The sequence below is a fragment of the Falco cherrug genome, chromosome 4 (genome assembly GCF_023634085.1).
Source record: "Falco cherrug isolate bFalChe1 chromosome 4, bFalChe1.pri, whole genome shotgun sequence".
Taxonomy (NCBI): Eukaryota; Metazoa; Chordata; class Aves; order Falconiformes; family Falconidae; genus Falco; species Falco cherrug.
In genome coordinates this window covers 101,320,164-101,338,968 of record NC_073700.1, presented here as the reverse complement: position 1 = coordinate 101,338,968, position 18,805 = coordinate 101,320,164, and the positions used below count along the sequence as shown (strand labels likewise).

The following is an 18,805-nucleotide window of genomic DNA, read 5'->3' as shown; positions in this document are numbered from 1 at the left end:
ACTAAGTCTCAGTTGTAAAAACAAAGCCAGGCTTGACACTGCTATACAAGACCAGAACTTTCTTCAAAATGCTTCATGCTCAAGTGCATTTGTAAAGAGCTTCATATATATTGTGATTTACATGACAGCATTATGCTGCAAGAATGCAAAACTCATAACAGCACTTTGTTTGCAACTTCACAGCCACTTCTGTCAGAGATCTGAGAGAACAGAAGGGGTGAGAAGACTGACAGCAGAAGCAGAGAGCTTTTTGCCTTGACACCTTGCCCTGTAACAGACAAGCTGCGGGGAGGAAGGGGGGCAGTAGAAATAAAGTACTCGAGTTGGGAGTATCTTACTTGAATAGCTTGTCGTCCTTGCTGAGCATCTGCCAGGAGCTGAATGGTGAGTGTCCTGGAATCCTGTAGGGCATCTTGGAGGTAGATAAAGCTGTGACCCACATGTCGCCCCATGGTACATTCCCGACATATGGGGACAGAACAAGTATCACAGTAGAAATGCAGTACCTAGAAAAGAGGGGGAAAAAAATATCTATATCACTATCTAATGAAGAATTGAAGACAAAACAGAGCCAGGATGTAAAAAAAAAAAAAGGTAAATAAAAATTTAACAGCTCAACTATAAAGATTGTTACAAGCAGTAGCAATAGGCAAAAACTTCACAATTGTTTCTCCACAGAGGAAGAACTATCCTTACCAGTAAGCTCCAAATCATACTCTAACGGTTAGATGGAAGTGTCATTGTTTTCTTTGCAATACAATACTAGGAAGAGTGTCCACATCGCCTCTCTTAAGAGCGGAAGCCATCTGCCAACGCTTGCAGACTGGAGATGCCATCTATGGCAAGCTTCAGGTGAAGACTTTTCCTGCATACACAAATCCTGCATTCTCTTAAGTGGGTCATTTAATAATCAATGCACTGGAGAGCTGCAGCACCAGCACACCCACCCCCCAGAAGGGGAAAACACATTATGCGTGCTGAGAAGCAACCTCTGTGTTCTCAACATATGCAAGCCTCTTGTGTTCAGGGTAGTAACAGTATCAGGCAAGACTAAGACTCCCTCCTGCCACTCCCAACAGCAAAGCAAAAAACCTTTGCTATGACATAGTGTTTCGAGGCTAGTGATACTTAGAGATGCTCGAGTTGGAAAACAAGACTGGAACATTAGCATGCCCATCAGAGTATTTGAATGCTACAGTGACCTGGGGATAACCAATAAAACTCCATTTATTCACAAAGTACCCTAAAACCCCTATATTCAAATCATAGTGAAGTCTTACAGCAAGATGTTAGCCTAGGAAGTGGGATCTATTCATCAGCCATAACTGCTCCCATTCCACCCAGTAGAGGGAAGCAGCACATAGAAATAGCGTCTTCCATGGAAGCCTGCTTTCTTAGATGCAGAATCAGCTGTTTTGTTTTCAAAGATGCAAGTGAAGTGCAACACTTGAACACAAGTTCTGTATTCAAAGTCTTGCCCTTAGCTGCATACACTATTTTTGTTAAGAGCGTGATGTTAGAAAATCTAGATTACCACAGAAGAGCCAACAATCCACTATACAATGGCAAACAAGGTTTCAAACCACAAACAATTTCTCCATCGTCAGCTATTTGAAATCTACCTCACAGAAAGCAGCAAGAACAGAACAAAGATTAGACAAATGTTTGATATGCCTGTCTTCTCACAGCTGTCATACAGCCACTCCCAATTCCAGCTAACGGTTCACGATATGGTGCATAACATCCCCCTTTCCCTTCTCCCTGAAAAGGAAAGGGGGAGGACAGGACAGGTGATTCCCTCAGATTGCCTGTGCTGCATGAAGTGACGTTTTAAGCTCCTATAAGCACAACAGCTGAAATGGTAGATGGATTAAGTTCTCAAAAGGCCTGTGTGGTGTGTTTGTGCACACGTGTCAGATTGTACTAACACTGCCCCCCTCCCCCCCCCCCTTTTTTTTTTTTTAAGAAGTGAAGTTTTGCTGTAGAGAAACTGGAACACTTACGTTTTGCTTCTGTTCAAATATTAAAACTCTCAAGCAGTATCTCTCATGCTCTGTCTTTTCTAAGTAAAAAGCTGCCTTGGCTCTGAAACTCATTGTTCAAATGCATCATCTTCCTCAGCTAGACTAGGGTTCCTTGTCTTTATGCTGCGGTTGTCTAAATCTGTATACAATGTTCACTTACTCATGCAGTTCTGTAATTTTGCTGTTGAAATTACAGGGAATGTTTACTACATGTTGCTGAATGACTCCACTTAAACAACTGAGAAGTTGAGAGTGAATGAAAACCAAGACAGGGTATCAAGTTAAGTCATATGAATCAGCTACACTTTTAAAACATACAGCAGGGATTTGGGGCCTCAATCAAGCACAGCAGCTGAAAGGAAAATGGTGACCATATGAACAGAAGTCCAGAAGCAAGTTAAATCTGTTATTAGTCCTCCAAAATAGTCAACACTAGAAGCAAAAGCTCAGTAAAACACCACAGATCATCAGTCCTATCACCCAAGCACTCCTGCTGCAAGTCAGCATCCAGTGATAAAAAGTCATCCAGCCATTCAAACCGAAGAGAAACTAAGTTTAAGCTGTCCAGTTGGCCTCTTGCCACCCACCACAATGTGGTGGAAAACATCACTCCTGAATTTAGAATGGAGAAAAGAGCCATAATCTCATTTCAGAAATATGCAAGTTACGTAGGACATGTAGGGCACCGGAAAGTCTTGGGTGAATACTACAGAGCCATTGATAAAGCCTCGTATTTGTTTCTTAATAGACAAAATGGCAAAAACAACCTAGATTTAAATCTGAGAGCAAAAGAGTTACCAGGCTTGGGTGAAAAGTAGAAAGCAGTGGACTTATCTCCATCATTGCACTGTCATTTACTACACACACAGGAGAACACACAAATGTGTAACCCCTACTGCTCTCGGTGGGGGAGCTAGCCACCAGATGACAACTGCAAGAGTCAGCCAGCTTCAAGATGAACTAGCAACTCCCCAGAAACTCCCTTCTGGACGCAAACTACAATAAACCCCCCCCAAACTTTAAAGAGGTACAAGGGCAATTCCCCTCCTGTGGTCAATCTCACATACTCACCGTCAGGAGCACCCAAGAGGCTGTACATCAGCTCTACCCAGCAGTGGGGCCATGCTCCCAGAGAACTGAACTGGAAAGCACTCGGCTGCGCAGGGTGCCACAGCAAGGGGGATTTGTGCCAGCCCAGCTAACCCAGCTTGCAGCACAGCATCCAGCTTGCCTGTGCTTGTAACCACAACCAGGCATTCGTTGTTAAGCTCAAGCCTGCTCACATCCCAGTCCCTAGGTCATGGCCACAAAGGTCACGTACTGCTACGTTTTAAGTTTCTATGCCTATTTCTAAGTAGAAAGGAGAGAAAATAAGCCAAACCTGCACCCCACCCCCATCAGCAGGCTACCGCCTGCAAAAACACATACAGACAAAAGTAGTACAATGCACAAGTGTGTTCTCAGTTCAGATCTGATGCACTTGTAGTGTACCTAAAAGGCTGGCAGAGCTTCCAATTTCAGCAATGTGAAAAGGCTGTCCCACATTTCAGTTGCACTGTTAGAATAGTCACATATTGCTCCTTCTGTGATCATTATATGACAAATAACAAGACTGGTCTTGAACCACGGATAAGCAGGGGCAGTGGGAAGGAAGGCAACAGTAATACTAAGTCTTCCATAACAGAGATCAGCTTACGATACTTGACTAAAAAACCCCACACACTAACACACCCCACAGTACTTAGAGAAGAGTCCTAAAATTTGCCCCCCTCTACCTTACCTGAAGAGGCAGAGATGATACAGTCAAGAGATCCATCAAGCTGTGCAGTAACTATTGTCCTGTTAATTTCACTGTTTCCCCAAGTGTATCAAAACCTGGTTTATACGCAAAAACCTTCAAACCTGCTGTTTTTTCCAAGCCACACAAACATTCTGATAGGCAGGAAGAAAGAAATTAGAAAGCAGAGACAGATTTCTCCTTTCAAAGAAATTCAGTGTTGTGTAAATTGCATTTAATTAATTCTTTCTTTCTGTAGTAATTAAAAACAATTGCATTTTTATGTAAGTAAATATACAATTGTTTAAGATAAAAACTGGTGCCTTTCCAACTCCCATTTTGTTAATCTAGTAAGGGAAAATAGATTCATAAGCAAGTTTAGTAATGTGGGGGGTTTTGGTTTTGTGGTTTTTTTTAAGAACTGCTTCTTAATTAATTAGTATTTTAGAATTTCCACCAAAAATAAAGGAAGAAGTCAGAAGCAAGAGGGGAACAGTTTTAGAGAGATAGTTAAAAGTGATTTATTTTAAAATAAATCAGCTATGGGTTGATTATTTCCCAAACAGGAAATATTTCCTGAATTGGTGGCATACAATTTTAGACACAAAACAATAAAGGGAGCCTACTTCAATTTAAACAGAATCAGTGAACCATATTACAGGGCTATTCATCTTTTACAGCCACAGCAGCCCAAGAAATACAACAGCAAGGCCATAAATGTGATTGCTTCAGGAAAGGCTGTACAGTGCACCGTAAAAACATTTTACAACAGCAGGAATTCCTGGGTGTCGCTCTCCCCATTTTTTGGTCCATCTGCTTTCAAAGGGGGCAGGGGGATGGGCGGAGATGTTGTTAAATGTCCCCTGGGACTGCACAGCAATCAATCATCATCTGATGAATGGCCACTAAAGTTAAACCCTGACCCCACTCCACAATTCCCACACCAGCTCTCCTCTCCTTACTGCTGACCAGCTTCCAGCATGCCCCCCCTCCCCCCCCCCCTCCACCTTCCAGCCCTCACCAAAATTTCCCAAATACCAAGCCCAGACAAAAGCAATGGAATGTAGTAGGCACCATGACAGAGGAGAACTCAGCAGAAACAGCATCTGAGGAGGCTTGTCCTTAACCTGTGTTTAAATAAGTGTTCTTCCAGCAATACTCACAGTGCCCTTTTCCTCTCAGCTTGCAAACACTCGATTTCTCTCATTTCAGAGCACATTTAAGAGCAAACATGCATGCCGTTGCCAATAAAGCTCGTGGAATCTAGCCACGTTTAAGCATTTGTTTTCTGTCGTGACATTTCAGTGTCTTTTAATGATACCATTTAAGCCTAGAGTGTTAACAGTTTGTACAAGGCAGCCACACATAAGGTCACATTATTTTAAAATATAAGCCTGATGCTCTAAAAGCTACCTTGTAACCTTAACAATAAAAAAGCTTATGAACAGTAGCCTTTTGGTTTCCACCTTTTGGAGAAGTTTCAGAACAATATTTGAAAGTTAACTTAGTTTGAGTTTATGACCAAAAAAAAAGAAAATACTTCCCATAGTCAGTTTTAAAATTTTCCATTACTGAAGGTGTTTTATTATCTAGTTCCCTTGACAATAACTCAAACACCAGGGGCTTTGTTAGGTAGTGTGTAAAGCTTAGATGACTATGAATTTAGTATAAACTAATTTTCCAAGGAATTTTGGTCCTCCTTCCTCAGCAATGTGGTTTGCTTTTTTGCTTTCCATGGCCGCCCCCAAACTGGAGAAAAAGCTGCCTCCCTGCATCATGCATGCAGCAATTATTTTTTTTTTAACAGCATATAAATACACCACCCAGGATGGCTGATTCAGATAATTGTTGCAAATTTAAGTGGAAACAGGTAATATTTTTTACTTTGTAGGAAGCTGGTCCTTAGTTTCCATTTTAATAGCAATTTGTGACAATTAACTTCTTCATACCATCATCAGAGTAATATTTTCAGGAACCTTTATTTCTGCACCAATATAACATTAAATTTAAATACTAAATATAAACACCGAAGATACCAGCAAGCCATGTGATACACATCAGAACTACAGGCTATTTCCCAGTATACCAGAAACATTTTGCTTTCAGAGATACTTAAAAACTTCATGTTTCTCTGTACCAGTTAATGATCAAATTACTCTTCAAATCTGTATTTTGACCTAATGTTCTGGCATAGGAGAGACTGGCTTAAGACCAATTTTCCTTGCTGCATCCAGTGGTAACGGGAAATGGTACACCAACTCCACAAGGTCTCCACAGCAGAAGAGTTAATTCAAGTTCAGGCCAATATTTGAACAAAACTTCTGTAAAAATATGGGCATCTTGAAGCATTACAGCCCTACACTAGACAGGGCATACAGCACACAAAGAAAGTTGTACCAAGTATGATTAGTGAAATCAGTTTACTATTTATTGCCGTCTTTTGCCACTTGGATGAACAGAGATCAGTTCTGGTCCATTTACAAGTTCATCAAGTGCAAGAGGATGATTCAGCCCTTCTGTTAAATTCAGCTTTATTTCCTTACCCCACCTGGAATAATAAAAGCCCAGCTAACAGATGACTTTCAGACTCATGCAAGTCTGTTTGTAGGAAATAAAGCTGTAATTGCACATGCAATTTTTCCAGCGCTACTGTCAATACCCTTCCTTGCCCTGATGCCCCCAGTGGGTTTGGTTCCTTGTCCCAGCTTCTCAGCCAACACAGGTATCTTCCAGCCCAGCACGTGAGGGGGAAGGAAGCTCACTAATGAAAAGCCCAATCTAACCAGCACTGCTCCCTCTGTGAAACCACACACAGCTCCAGGCTGCCATTTCACCTCACAGAAACTGCCATCTGTGCTACAAGGGAGCCCTGTACCTCCTGCCTCCCTCCTTTCTTCCCCTCTTCACTACCCCTCCAATCTTAGTGAAGATATTTGGGGATCCTCTTCCAGAACAAACAGAAACAGCAGAAAGTTAGTTTTTGAATAAACTACTTTCTATCAACTGACCCTGGGATCAGAATAGCAGTAGGGCCCGCACAAGGGAAGAAAAAGAACCCACAACTAAGAACACTGAGACCTCTGACGACAACTATCTATTAAATATCAGCTGATCCATAATACTAAGCTGCATGGTTCAGCGCTGGTAATTCACCAACCTCACAGCTGGAAATCTGTGTAAATCTTCTCATCGACAGTGTTCATCTCAAGTTTTAACTGGAGATGAACTGGAGTATCCAACCCAAATCAAGTCAGATAAGCTGTTAAACCAAACAGACTACCATACTCCTTAAAATTCTTAATGTTTATGTTCTTTGATCCTGCTGTGATGTCATGAAGCCATTAAAAACAGCTGCATATTTAAGAGAGTGGTGATGTGACAACACTGGGTCAGTCAAATCATCTAGGTTAAAAGCAAAGGTTTTTTGAAAGACACATAGCTCCATTAATCGAGTTTAGAAAACCCAGTGGGTATTAACAACTGAGTGGAACAGAGACCATTTGCAAACAGCATTTGCCAATTCAGAAGGATGGGTTAGAAGTGACAATCAAGGTCCACTTCACTCAAGGCCACATCATCACATGGCCAACAGGCTACACAAACTAGAGGTAGGAGACAGGAAGTCACACCTTTGACAAAGCTGGTTTAAGGACCTGCTGGCTCCAGCATGCTATAAAATTGTATCCTGAGTTAAAATCTTATAAACAAAACTTCACGTGATGACTGTAGCTCCTGGTTACAGCCACCCACCTGGAACCGCAGCATCCAAAACACTTCTCTCAGCAGCATCTCTGCCAGCTCCAGTACCCCCACCCCACCCACCCCGTTCATCCACTCTAAATATGGAGGGAGCACTACAACACTCACCTGGATTTCACCCATCTCATCAGCTAGCTTTCTAAAAGCACTTGGGTGCAAAGTAACTTGGCCAGGTGATCTAACGCATTACTTCAACATTTCAGTCACCAATGGACTGGAAAGAACATCTCACACCCACCTTAACTTACCGCTCCAGTTCTTCCTAAATAGGCATAAGCAGGGCATAATAGTCTTCTTTAACATTAATATTGAGGTGGCACAGGTATAGTTATCCCACAGTGGTCTATCCTTTAACTACTGCATAATGGTACGTCTACAAACTGCAATTTTTAACAGGAATTGTTTAGGTTAAGAAACATCTGAATTTCTTTTGTTTTTTTAAAAAAGTCACAGCATCTGCTTCAGCACTAAAGCAGGTAAAGCAGCCCGTCTATGGAAAGATGCAACAGTATCAGCAGCTAGTAGACTGCTCAGCCAGTGCTAAGTCAGCTCTTTTACAGATGTCAATAGGGGAGGACCAGCCTGTGCTTCAACACACAACTCATTAGCCGTTTAAATGCAGCTTTCTGTGCCAAATCTACATGACACGAGTAGCAGCAGGGTGGTCTTGGCACAGGGGACAGTGGGTGGATCTAAATATTCAACAGTTCAAGCTAGCAAATAGCCTGCTGTGGAAGCAGACATTAGAGCAGACCCAGTTCTACTTTCAGGCCCATCTGTCCAAGTCACTGCTGTAAGTCCCTGCAAATCCTTCAGTGCACCTCCCTAACTCTTCAGCTCTCTGAAAGCTAGTGTCCTGAAGCTCTCAGCCAAAGCTTGGCCAAGACTTCAGTGATGCTGTAAACTGTAATGAGTTGACAACTGCTTTGCTACTGCACATGGTATTTTGTTTTTTAGAGAGAACCAAACTTCAATGTCTTTACAAACCAGTACATTTTCCCCTTTCCTGCACAGCTCAGCGCTAGAGCTCTTGAATTTTTTCCTTCTGTGCACAGGAGGGGTTAGGCTAGGAATCAGCATACGCACAAGGCTCCTGCATCCAGCTCTGTGACTAACATCAGTACAGGCCTCAGCTCTCAAAGTCTATGTTCCTCAACTCCATGCTGTCCCTACACCACTACAGAGAACACTACCTCCATTCAGGTCCTTGGCACCCGTTGACCTTCACAAGAAAAGCTGATGGCAAGGATGCTATTATATGCCTCACTAATAGCTAGGAAACATTTTTGTCTTTTAATATACTGGAAACAAACCTTATTCTTTTTTATTTGATGGGGGAAGGGAGTGGGAAGAGAAAACAACCCTAAAATTCTCAGATTCTACTCAAGGGCCAGCTAGTCCCCGTGCTGAAGACAAGGTAATTGTGAAACAATTGAAGCAGATGGGCCTCGTGCAGCTTGCCAGAGAGGTTTCCTGATCCCAGCACAAACAGGTCTTTTGTAAGATTAATTTTCTTCTAGAGCTAGGCTGCAGTTAAACCACCACTACTGAAGAATATTTACTTTGGTGCAACAGGTTCCCATTACTGTTTTTAGAGGGCTTCTCTAGGTGGATCAGAAAGCCTACCAGACTAGCTAGACATTTTAAATGCAAAATGCTCAATTGTTAGGGGAAAACTGAGTATAAGGAGAAAGAACATGTCTACCCAAAGAAACTGTGCCTTTGCCTATTTTAACTTCGTGATAGGTTCTTCTGTAGTTTTTTTCCATGTGGGGTTTTTTTTGATTGGTAGGTTTTTGCATTTTGCTTCTTCGTCTTTTATTTTAAACAGTACTAGAAATCTTGGCTTAGAAAAGTATTCTTTAGAACATGAGTTTGCACTTATTCTTTCACCAGTGTTAATGCTTAATTACATCATCTAGTACGTATTTGCTACAAAAGATTGAAAGTGCAATTTGAAAACTCCCAGTTGAACCACCACGTGAATTTAAACTGTAATTCTGACCGCAGTAACTAGAGAACACTAGAAAGCTAAATACTAGAAAACTAAGCAATTATGAATTCTGAACCTACTTTGCACCTTGATTGTCTAGTTGTTCCCCCTTGCTTGTATGGCCTTACTGCCAATAATGGGGGAAGAGCGCAAAACCCAACCAGAGTCAAAACAACTAGTAGCTCAATGAGCAACAACAGTGTTCAAAAAGCAGTAAGTTTCAGATAAAGCCATTTTTATATGGAAGTACCATCCACAGGATATCACAAGTCTGAGGCAGCTCAACATCTTCAGTTTCTATCTTCAAGTGCATAATCTATTTGGGGAAGATTTGTCTCTACCATTCATTTAAAGTAATTTTAATTACATATTCTCTATGAAATTTAAAAAAGCATCTCTTCATACCTTTTTTTTAAAAAAAAAGAATTATTTGTGTTAGGATGAAGGAAAAAATACATCAACTTTTAGACTAAGGAATTCAAAGTCCTTTTAACAAAGAGGGTCGTTAACATACACTTAACAAAATGAAGTGATTCAGATACCTAACACCACAATCACTAGACTCAGGTAATTCCAGTTTGAGTAACAGCCTGGTAGGCAAAATCAGTCCACATACTTGTACAAGATACTGCCCCTCCCCCCGTTTCCAGTATCAGCTTTTCAACAGAGATTTACCTAGTGTTAGGCAAGCTAATATTACTACAGAGATAGCAATTACTGAAGGGATTAGGCTGCTTGCATGACTCCTTGTGGTAAGGCTCAGACTCTTATGTACACAAAAAATTAAATACTTTTATTAGTTTAAATTTAGAAACAGAACCATAGTGATCCTACGGTAATTTGAACTACGGAGTGGAACAAATAACAGCAACACGAATTTATGCATTTAGGGCATAAGCTGGTCACCTGTGATATCAAGAGGAAGGAATTCCTCCCTCACACATTTTCTCAGTGGGAAACAGCCCAGTTGGCCAAGCATGAGACAGACATGGAAGGGGGAAGAAAGCACCATCCTTCTCTCCTCCCTCCACCACCCCAGCATTAGGTATTGGCTACTACAACAGCCTGGGTGTCTGATGAACAACGTGGTTCTGCTGTTCCTCCCCTTTCTGCTTTGCACCGCTTCTGCTTTCAGAGGAAAGCTGTAACAGCAGCAGCCATGGTACTGAATCACAGCAGGAGCTGTTAATTTTTTTTTCTTCTTTAATTGTGAAACAATCCATGCCTATTAAACAAGCCCAGTTACCACCAATGCCATGTGCACATCAAGCTCAGGTCAAAGTGAATGTGACCAACTATAGCCTTTATTAGGAAATACAGGCAAGACTGTTGTCTGGGAAAACTGACATATAAACCCATACCAAGTGTTTTATACTGCAATGTTTTTAGTTACTGCTTATGTGGAACAGGTTTTCTGGAAAGCACAAAGGCTGCACTGAATTGGCCCACTCTGTTCTTTGCTTTACTCAGCCTCAAACACTATTTTTACAATTACTATATACCCACACAACAAGTCCTTACAAAATAAGGCCTTCGAAGGAACTTCTCATCACCGAAATTAAAAAAATGGCCAACATGAACATTTGGAAGGTATCTTTTCAAAAAGCATTCAAGCTCTCCCTCTATACCATCATCCTCTCAAGTGCTCACACACTAAAAATATGCAAGTGTAAAATTTTTACTAGCTTAAAGTACACATGTTTCAGAGCAGGAAGAAAAATTACAACATGTTGAGGTTTCAGTTGGGATTCCTCATAAATGAGAAATCTTAATTAAGCAAAAACAAATTTGGATTGCACTGAAAGAAAAAAATTGGTTTGCTCCAGACGCAGGCAGTAGTCTCTAAAAGTATATTATATGTACACACTGTATCAGGGTTCCTCAGCTAACACCATCAAATTGTACCATCCATGTCAAAAATAATCATTATCTGTTCCCAGCACAGGACTTGGCACATACCCTGAAGTATCTTATTCAGAGAAACAATGTTGTCCTTGAGGATCAAAGCTTTGCTGCTTGTAGTAGATTGCCAGACCAAATTTGTCAGATTAATACGCTTGTTACAATTCCTCTTAATTTTAAGGAGGATTAAACAATCACATTTTGTGAAAGACTCCTCATGACAGTGTTATCCTATGGGTGCTAGTGCACTATTACTTCCAACTGAACTCTAGTATTTAATGTTTGTTTTGGAAGACCTAGCTGTCTTAACAGCCACAGGGCATTTCAATAATCATATAACAAACACTACTGCAGGTTACTCTTTAATCCCTTGCGAGTGAATGAGTAAATTCTTGTCCATCTATCATATAATGACACAGCGCTGCAGTTACTGCCAAAAAGGTACTGTAAATCATAAAAGAAAAACATCTAAGAATAAGGATATCTGTTCCAGGAAGTCAGAAGTATTTACTCAGAATAATTTTTTCTCCATCACTATAGCATAGTAAGAACAGATAAGCCTTTGTTTACAAGCCATTAACACGAAATAAGAGACATTTTTATTTCTGAAGATTTAAGACAAGTCCTGATGGACAATTTAAGTATGTCTTCATATTTCTCTAGCTGTTTGCCTCTCCAGCAACAGAGCAGAAGCAAGACTTCATAAGCTTCAGAACTCCTAAAGTAATCACTTACCTGCCTCACCCTTATCTCCATATGGGTGAAACACAGGTACAAGCAAGTTTAAAGCCTATGTGTCTCCCTGCTCTTCCCCACCGCCCCGCACCCCGCACCCCCCCCCCCCCCCCCCCTCCAATAAAGTGGCCTTTTTTGTTGGTTTTTGGTTTTGGCCTGAATAGAAGTATTTTCTGCCTTTCCATCATAGATTTAAGTGCTGCACAGCATCCTACTATAATAACCCTTTCCTCATGGACACTACTACTCATGAAAGCTACTTAAGATAGCTTTCCTTTGGAACTTGGGAGAGGTGGGAAGATAATTGAATATTCATTCAGGAATGCTTAAGTGAAAACTGAAGGAGAGTAGAATTACTACTCCTTCAAACTGCAGGGTAGATTTGAGGTGCTTACAGTCAATAAGAAATACTAGTAGTTGTACTTAGTCATCATGCCAAAGACACCATTTATTAAGCAGCAGGTTCAGTTTTCGGAGAATTAGGACAATATTCCATCCCAGTCAAGGTTTAAGTCACAATTGATACACACACTCTATTTTTAACCGGCTCCAAGAGGCTCCCATGCGTGAAGTATATGACGGTATGTATTCATAAAATAAATTCTGATTTGGAGCATTACAGTTTTGGTCTAACCAAACTGTAGTGGTTTGGTGCCACCCTGTTATGGTTCACTTCAAGGGCCTTTTAATAACTGGAAAGCATTTAGAGTTTTTAAAATTCTTAAATACTTTGAATCATTCAGTGAAAGCACCATCCTTTTCAACAGCAGCATCAACTGTTCCATGTAACACTAGCTTTACGTCACTTTGTACTGTGCAGGCAAGTTAATCTTACCCTAAGCTTTAACCGTAGCCTTGTTTGAGCTTTAAGTCAGGATAAATACAAATATAAGGCGTGCTCAATCATCAGTGAAAGGAAGAAAGGCTAACCAGGCTGAACTAAAGGGGAAGTGTCAAATGTGACTCACTTTACCAAACGAAGGAGACAGGGTGGCTAAGAAAGTTAAACCATTGCCGAATTCTTCAAGAGAAAAACATGCACTAGCCTTAATACAAAAAAGCTATTTTATGATAAAATCTACACTGTCTTCTGTCTGGTTTTATATAATACAAGTCTTTATATATATATATATATATATATATTCTAAGGAAGAGACCATTCTTACAGTGAAAGTATGTGAAGGTGCACCAAGAACACTGTCATTAGAAATACACTGTTTCTGGCAAGCACCAGCAGGAATCTGACTGCAGTTTAGGTACACCAAGTCACCAAAAAGCTTGAGTTTGCACAAGGATAGTTCCTCAACACACACACACACACCCCTGAGGGAGGAAGCAGGTAGGCAAGGCAGAAGAAATGTTTATTATCTCTGCACAATCAGGAGGAAGTGTTTATGAACATTCTTGTGTACACTCAAGTCTTGCATGTTAAGCCATGATCATTAATTTTTTTTAGGTATTGCCAAACTAGTCCTACACGTCCCCTGCCTGCTAAGAAGTTTGAGGCCATAGATTAGATTTATTCTCTCTTTAAAAAAAATATATATATATTCAGCAATCCAGGCAGAAGAACAAAACACGATTAACCAGACTGCCAAGCTCAAGACAATTAAACCTATTGAGTCAAGCCTGCTTGGCCAAAAGACTTTTATTTCAAGGAAGCTACTTGCCTGTCTCTAGCATATTCTTCTAGTGTTTTCTAGCGCAGGAACTCCTCAAAACATTTATGCTGAAATAAAAAGGCCAGGTATTTGGACAGTGTCATCATGCAGTTCTTTCAGCAACTGCGTGCACCGTGCTAAGCACACTGCTAAGTTTCCTAAATAGATTATTAGGTTAATTTATTCTATGACACGAATGGCTTACTGGGACAGTGTAATGGGCACGTGTGATCAAGAGTGCAAGGAAGAATTAAAACTCCTTAAGTTCACACAGTAAGTATTTCAGGAAAAACTACATCTCTACCACCTAACCTTAACCAAAAGGTTAACTTGCTGCACCCCGCATACCACCTTTGCTATCAAAGTAACAGAGCAGCTTTAAGAGCCACACACAGGCAAGTACCTCTGGTAGCTTACAACCAAGACAGACCTACTGCATCAGGACCATCGCTTCCTGTAACACTGCTTTCAAGTTATAACCAGACCCACTGATTCACTTAAGATTTAATGAGATTACAGCTTGAGGTGATTTGACTGGAGACCATAAAAGTTTTAGGAGCCCATCTGCTCTGCAAAACTAACCTCTTGCACACAAGCCCGGGTAGGAGCTGACCTTTGAGAGCTGCAGTGTAGTTCAGGCAGGAATCAAGCCTGATTGGTACTTGTGATGGGCAGATAGACCAGACAAAACAAGCTATTTGCACTTTCAGGCAAAGAGGGGTTTCCATATGCATCAGTACTCAAGGGGAATCTTTCCAAACAATCACTGAGAAAAGGCTGGCTACCTTAGGGTGCTTTCCCCACCATTATCATACCATTACTAGCAAATCCAAACTGTATTGGCAACGGCTGCAAGATTACCGGTACTGCAAAATCCTAATGCAATATTCACCTTTTGGTGAATAGACACACCAAAAGTCCATGACAAAGTACTCTTGATCAAATGTTGCAGTGGTTTAAAAAAAAAAAAACACAACAGGAACTTCCTAATCATGCTGAAAGCCCAGGTCACAACTGCTTTCCATCTCAATTTAGCCTTCTATGCCCCCACCAACAGCAAGCACATACATTTTCAGGAACCAACTGGTTATTTTTCTGATGCTTCCCAGTATCAGATCAAACACTGACTTTTCTTCCAAGACAAAAAAAAAAACCCCAAACAATGATTTGGAGAGGTTTAGGGCAGAAGGGGAGAAGAGCTACCGTTTTCACTCTGTTACGTTTTCACTGTTACTTCTTCCAGACCTGTAAAAAAAGCAGCATTTCAGCAAAAGACTGCCACTAAAACACTTCAAGTCTAGATGTAAACACTGGACAAATATTCACATTTTGTTATTCTAAACCTGACCTTGTTAGCTGTGTAAGAGTCAATCTCACTAGACAGCTGATTTTTGTAGCATGAAAACATTTAGGTGCTGTTGTTTTTCCTTCCCCTTGTAGGCCAAGATGTTTTGTTGTTTTGTTCTCACTTCAGTAACAGGCCTCAATATGCAAGTTACATCTGGAAACAGACAAAAGCCAACTGCCCAGCAGTATTGGAAAATTAAAACATTGGGTCAGACTCAAACGGACTAGGAAGCCAAAGGTCAGAGCAGCATTAAATCATTAGTTTCCCAGCTGCCACCAAGGCATGGAGGTGACCTTTGATTTTGTAAGAAGTGGTCCAAGCAATTTTCTGGTGGCAATATGGGCAATCTGGCACAGTGGAATATTATCCTTGAAAGGGATGGGTGGGAAGGCAAGAGGAGTTTAAGCTCTTGCAGGCAAAGATTAAACTAACTCTTTAATCTCCCCAGACCAAATTTGCACTGTGAAGCTGTAAACGCAAATTATGAAGTTATTCAAACTTTAAAGCAAAGACCCTCAAGCATTTGAATCACTCAAGTAGCTTTTATTCATCTAGCTGGGAGAGCAAGTAGAATTTAAGAACCTAGTGAATGCACTTTAGAGAATATTAGAATATTGTACATGTTTCCTGTAAGGATTTAAGTTTTCAGAAATTAGTTGAAAGCCATTTACTTAGTTGCATGTTTTTAAAACAATGTATCTGAGAGAGATCATGCTTCTTCAGACTGAGAAGGACCAGAACACTGCATTTTGTCTACTTGTATCTCCATTAATGATCACGGGGTGTTTTGGGGTTTTGTTGGTTTTGTTTGTTTGTTTTTAAACATAGCTGAGGTAGCAAAGATCGAAAGCAAAGGCCAGTTTCTTGTTTTGTCTTTCCCTTAACTTCCACGATCTTAAATTTCATCTGGGACTGCCCTCTCTGGTAATAGTTCCCAACTGGTCCTTATAAACTGCCCTGCTGAATGTCTGCGTTGTACATGCAGAGTTCTCTGGCCTGGCTGCTTCAAGTTCCTAGAAAGGAGTTGGTTTTACTGCTGCTTGGCACGGAGCAGCACAGGTATCAAAGGGCTTTCCGACACAACCAAGGTACATTTGAAGAGCATGTTTGATCCTCCATTAGCAGCTGAGCACGTGCACACACATGCAAAACCAGTTTTCATGCAATCAGCTGTTAAGAGATGTCTATGTTTAAGAAATTTAAGACATGCATATTTTAAGCAATTTCAAGCCATTTTCTCAGTATAAAAAAAAAACGGTCAGCCAGCCAACACTTTATTTTAAGAGTGATAAAATGTAAAGCTATTACTTTCCTTTGCATTTTAGGGAGCACCAAGTTGTCTGAACAGAACACAAAGAGCGCCCCCCCCCCCCCTCCATCCTATGCCCAGTTCCAGGATGAGCCACTGAGTCACTACAAGCTCTTTACAAGAGAAACTAAGTCACAGTAGCACCTTTAGGTATGGAATACGAGTCATAGCTCCACAAACCCTAATGCACAAGTGGGAAGCAGGTGTATTTTCAGAAAATTGCAATTAAGGACTAGCCACCCAGATATGTTGGATTTTTTTTTTAAAAAAAAAATACAACCAGTATTTTCACTGGCAAGGTGAAAAGCTCACCACCCTTAACGAGTACCTTACCAAGGATGAGCAGAACAGCCTCTTCCCACACCCTTTCTTTCTAGGAAAGGTTTCATGATCACACAGCCAATACGAACATAACACATTCTGAACATACAGACTGTTATATACAGGTCACAGAGCTAACAGGAAGCAAGACCTCTCAAAAGAACCTTATGCTATAAGGCTCAAACCAGTGAAATATTATCTAAGTCTGCTTTAATAGCAAATACTACACCAAAGCAGAACACTGAAAGACCACACTGGTAATTTTCTTAGAGGAAGCAGCTTCAAAGTACATCCGGCTGGCAAATTAAGGGGTACAGATGGTCAGCTGATCTTAATCCCTTCTGCAGGTACCCAGTTTGGGTAACACTGAAGGAGCAAAACAAGTAGCCAGAACCTTTCTATTACAGAGACTTGGACATACACACACGCTATTCATCAAAATCTTTCAGAGAGAAAAAAAACCACCAAACTGATTAGCTAACATTCTGGTTTATTCACATTAGCAGCAGCTCAAATTTGCTACTGAACCACTATGGAAGTGTTACCCTCACTTTGTGCAGCCTGCGTGTATCCTGTTTCCTAGATAGAGAGTATGTTCTACCACTGCAAACTTCCCTCCAAGAGAGAGAAAGGCCAAAGCTTTCATCAAGTCTGCAAGCTACAACTTGAGTTAACTCTTATGGCTGTTGTTACACTACATTCAATGGTCCTGAGACAGGTGGTGTAAGATGTATAGAAATAGCTATTCCTCACTTTTTTTGTTTTAAAAAATAGTTCTCAAAAAGGCCAGTCACTAAATTACATAGGTTTTCGACTGGATAATAAGCCTATTTCCAGAACTGGTATTCTGGAATTGGATACTGCAGTGACACAGCTTCTGCCACAAAAAACTTATATCAGTACCTGGATTTCATCTTTTTTTCAGAAAAGACAGTTCTGTTTATTGCTTGAGCTACAACTATGCCCTAGAGCTCTTCAGAGGCTCTAAATATACTCTCTGGACCATAACCTGCAGCCAAATGCTGGACCAGCCTTACAGGTAGTCATTTGCTCTTCAAGGTAAGACAGCATGGAAGGGAAACAAGATGGGAATCATCCAGTTGACTGACTAGCCCTGGGGTCTTGACTCAGCCCTATTCTGGCTGCCATGCGTAACTGAAAAATACTTTCTCTGCTAAAAAAAAAAAAGTTACATTAGACCTCTGTTCTCATCTCTGTAAATGGACTAGAGCCAGGACTTCAAGCTTACAGTATTAAAAAAAAAAAAAACACACTCTAGACCTAGAAACCATTCACAATAAACTCCTAAAGTATCATTAACAATTATTTTTGCAAGCATCTGGTCAATAGGCCTTTTTATTGAATAGGGTAATAATTGCCACAATCAATATAACACACGAACAGGGTAAAATGTCACGCAACTATCCCCTTCTGCACCCCAACTGAAGGGGTCCATTTGATATCACCTAACGACAGCAAGGGATCTTGCAGCCTTCTACAATGAAGGTTAGGGAGAAGGAAGACAGGCTTTTGGGAGTTAGACTAGGGGCAACCAAGAGGCCCCCTTCTGGACTGCATGTTCCTCCTCATCTTTGCTATTAAGTCTCTTATCACTACAGCCAGATGCTAGTGGAGCCAGTGGAGAGCACAACAGCCAGCAAGTAGAAGCCAGGGTCAATAGCCTGGGTGTTCGGGTGTGGTGGCCAACAGCAGCTAAAAACAACCACTTAATGTAAAGTCTTGGGCATGGCTGAAAACACCCCCACCCCATAGTACTTTGAGAGGAGAAGCACGAAAGATTAATTGATCCTCTCACCTACCCCCAGGCCTGCTATGCATAGTGCCAGAACCCTCCTTCAGGTCCGTGCAGGTGGTCTGTTTACTTTGTCTATTACCAGCAGGCAACAGGCCCACTTCCATCTCCACAGAGGTGTTCTGGTTAAAAGGTCCTCTTTACTTCCAAATCTTTGTGATGC

At 41.0% G+C, this 18,805-nt stretch overlaps 1 protein-coding gene across 1 annotated transcript in view; it reads right to left on the bottom strand.

Annotated features, from left to right (window-relative positions):
• TRIM71 (tripartite motif containing 71) overlaps positions 1-18,805 on the bottom strand; it is a 61,160-nt gene that overhangs the window by 20,307 nt on the left and 22,048 nt on the right. The window contains 1 exon segment of the mRNA XM_055709401.1: positions 339-506. Coding sequence (XP_055565376.1) covers positions 339-506 — 168 coding nt within the window.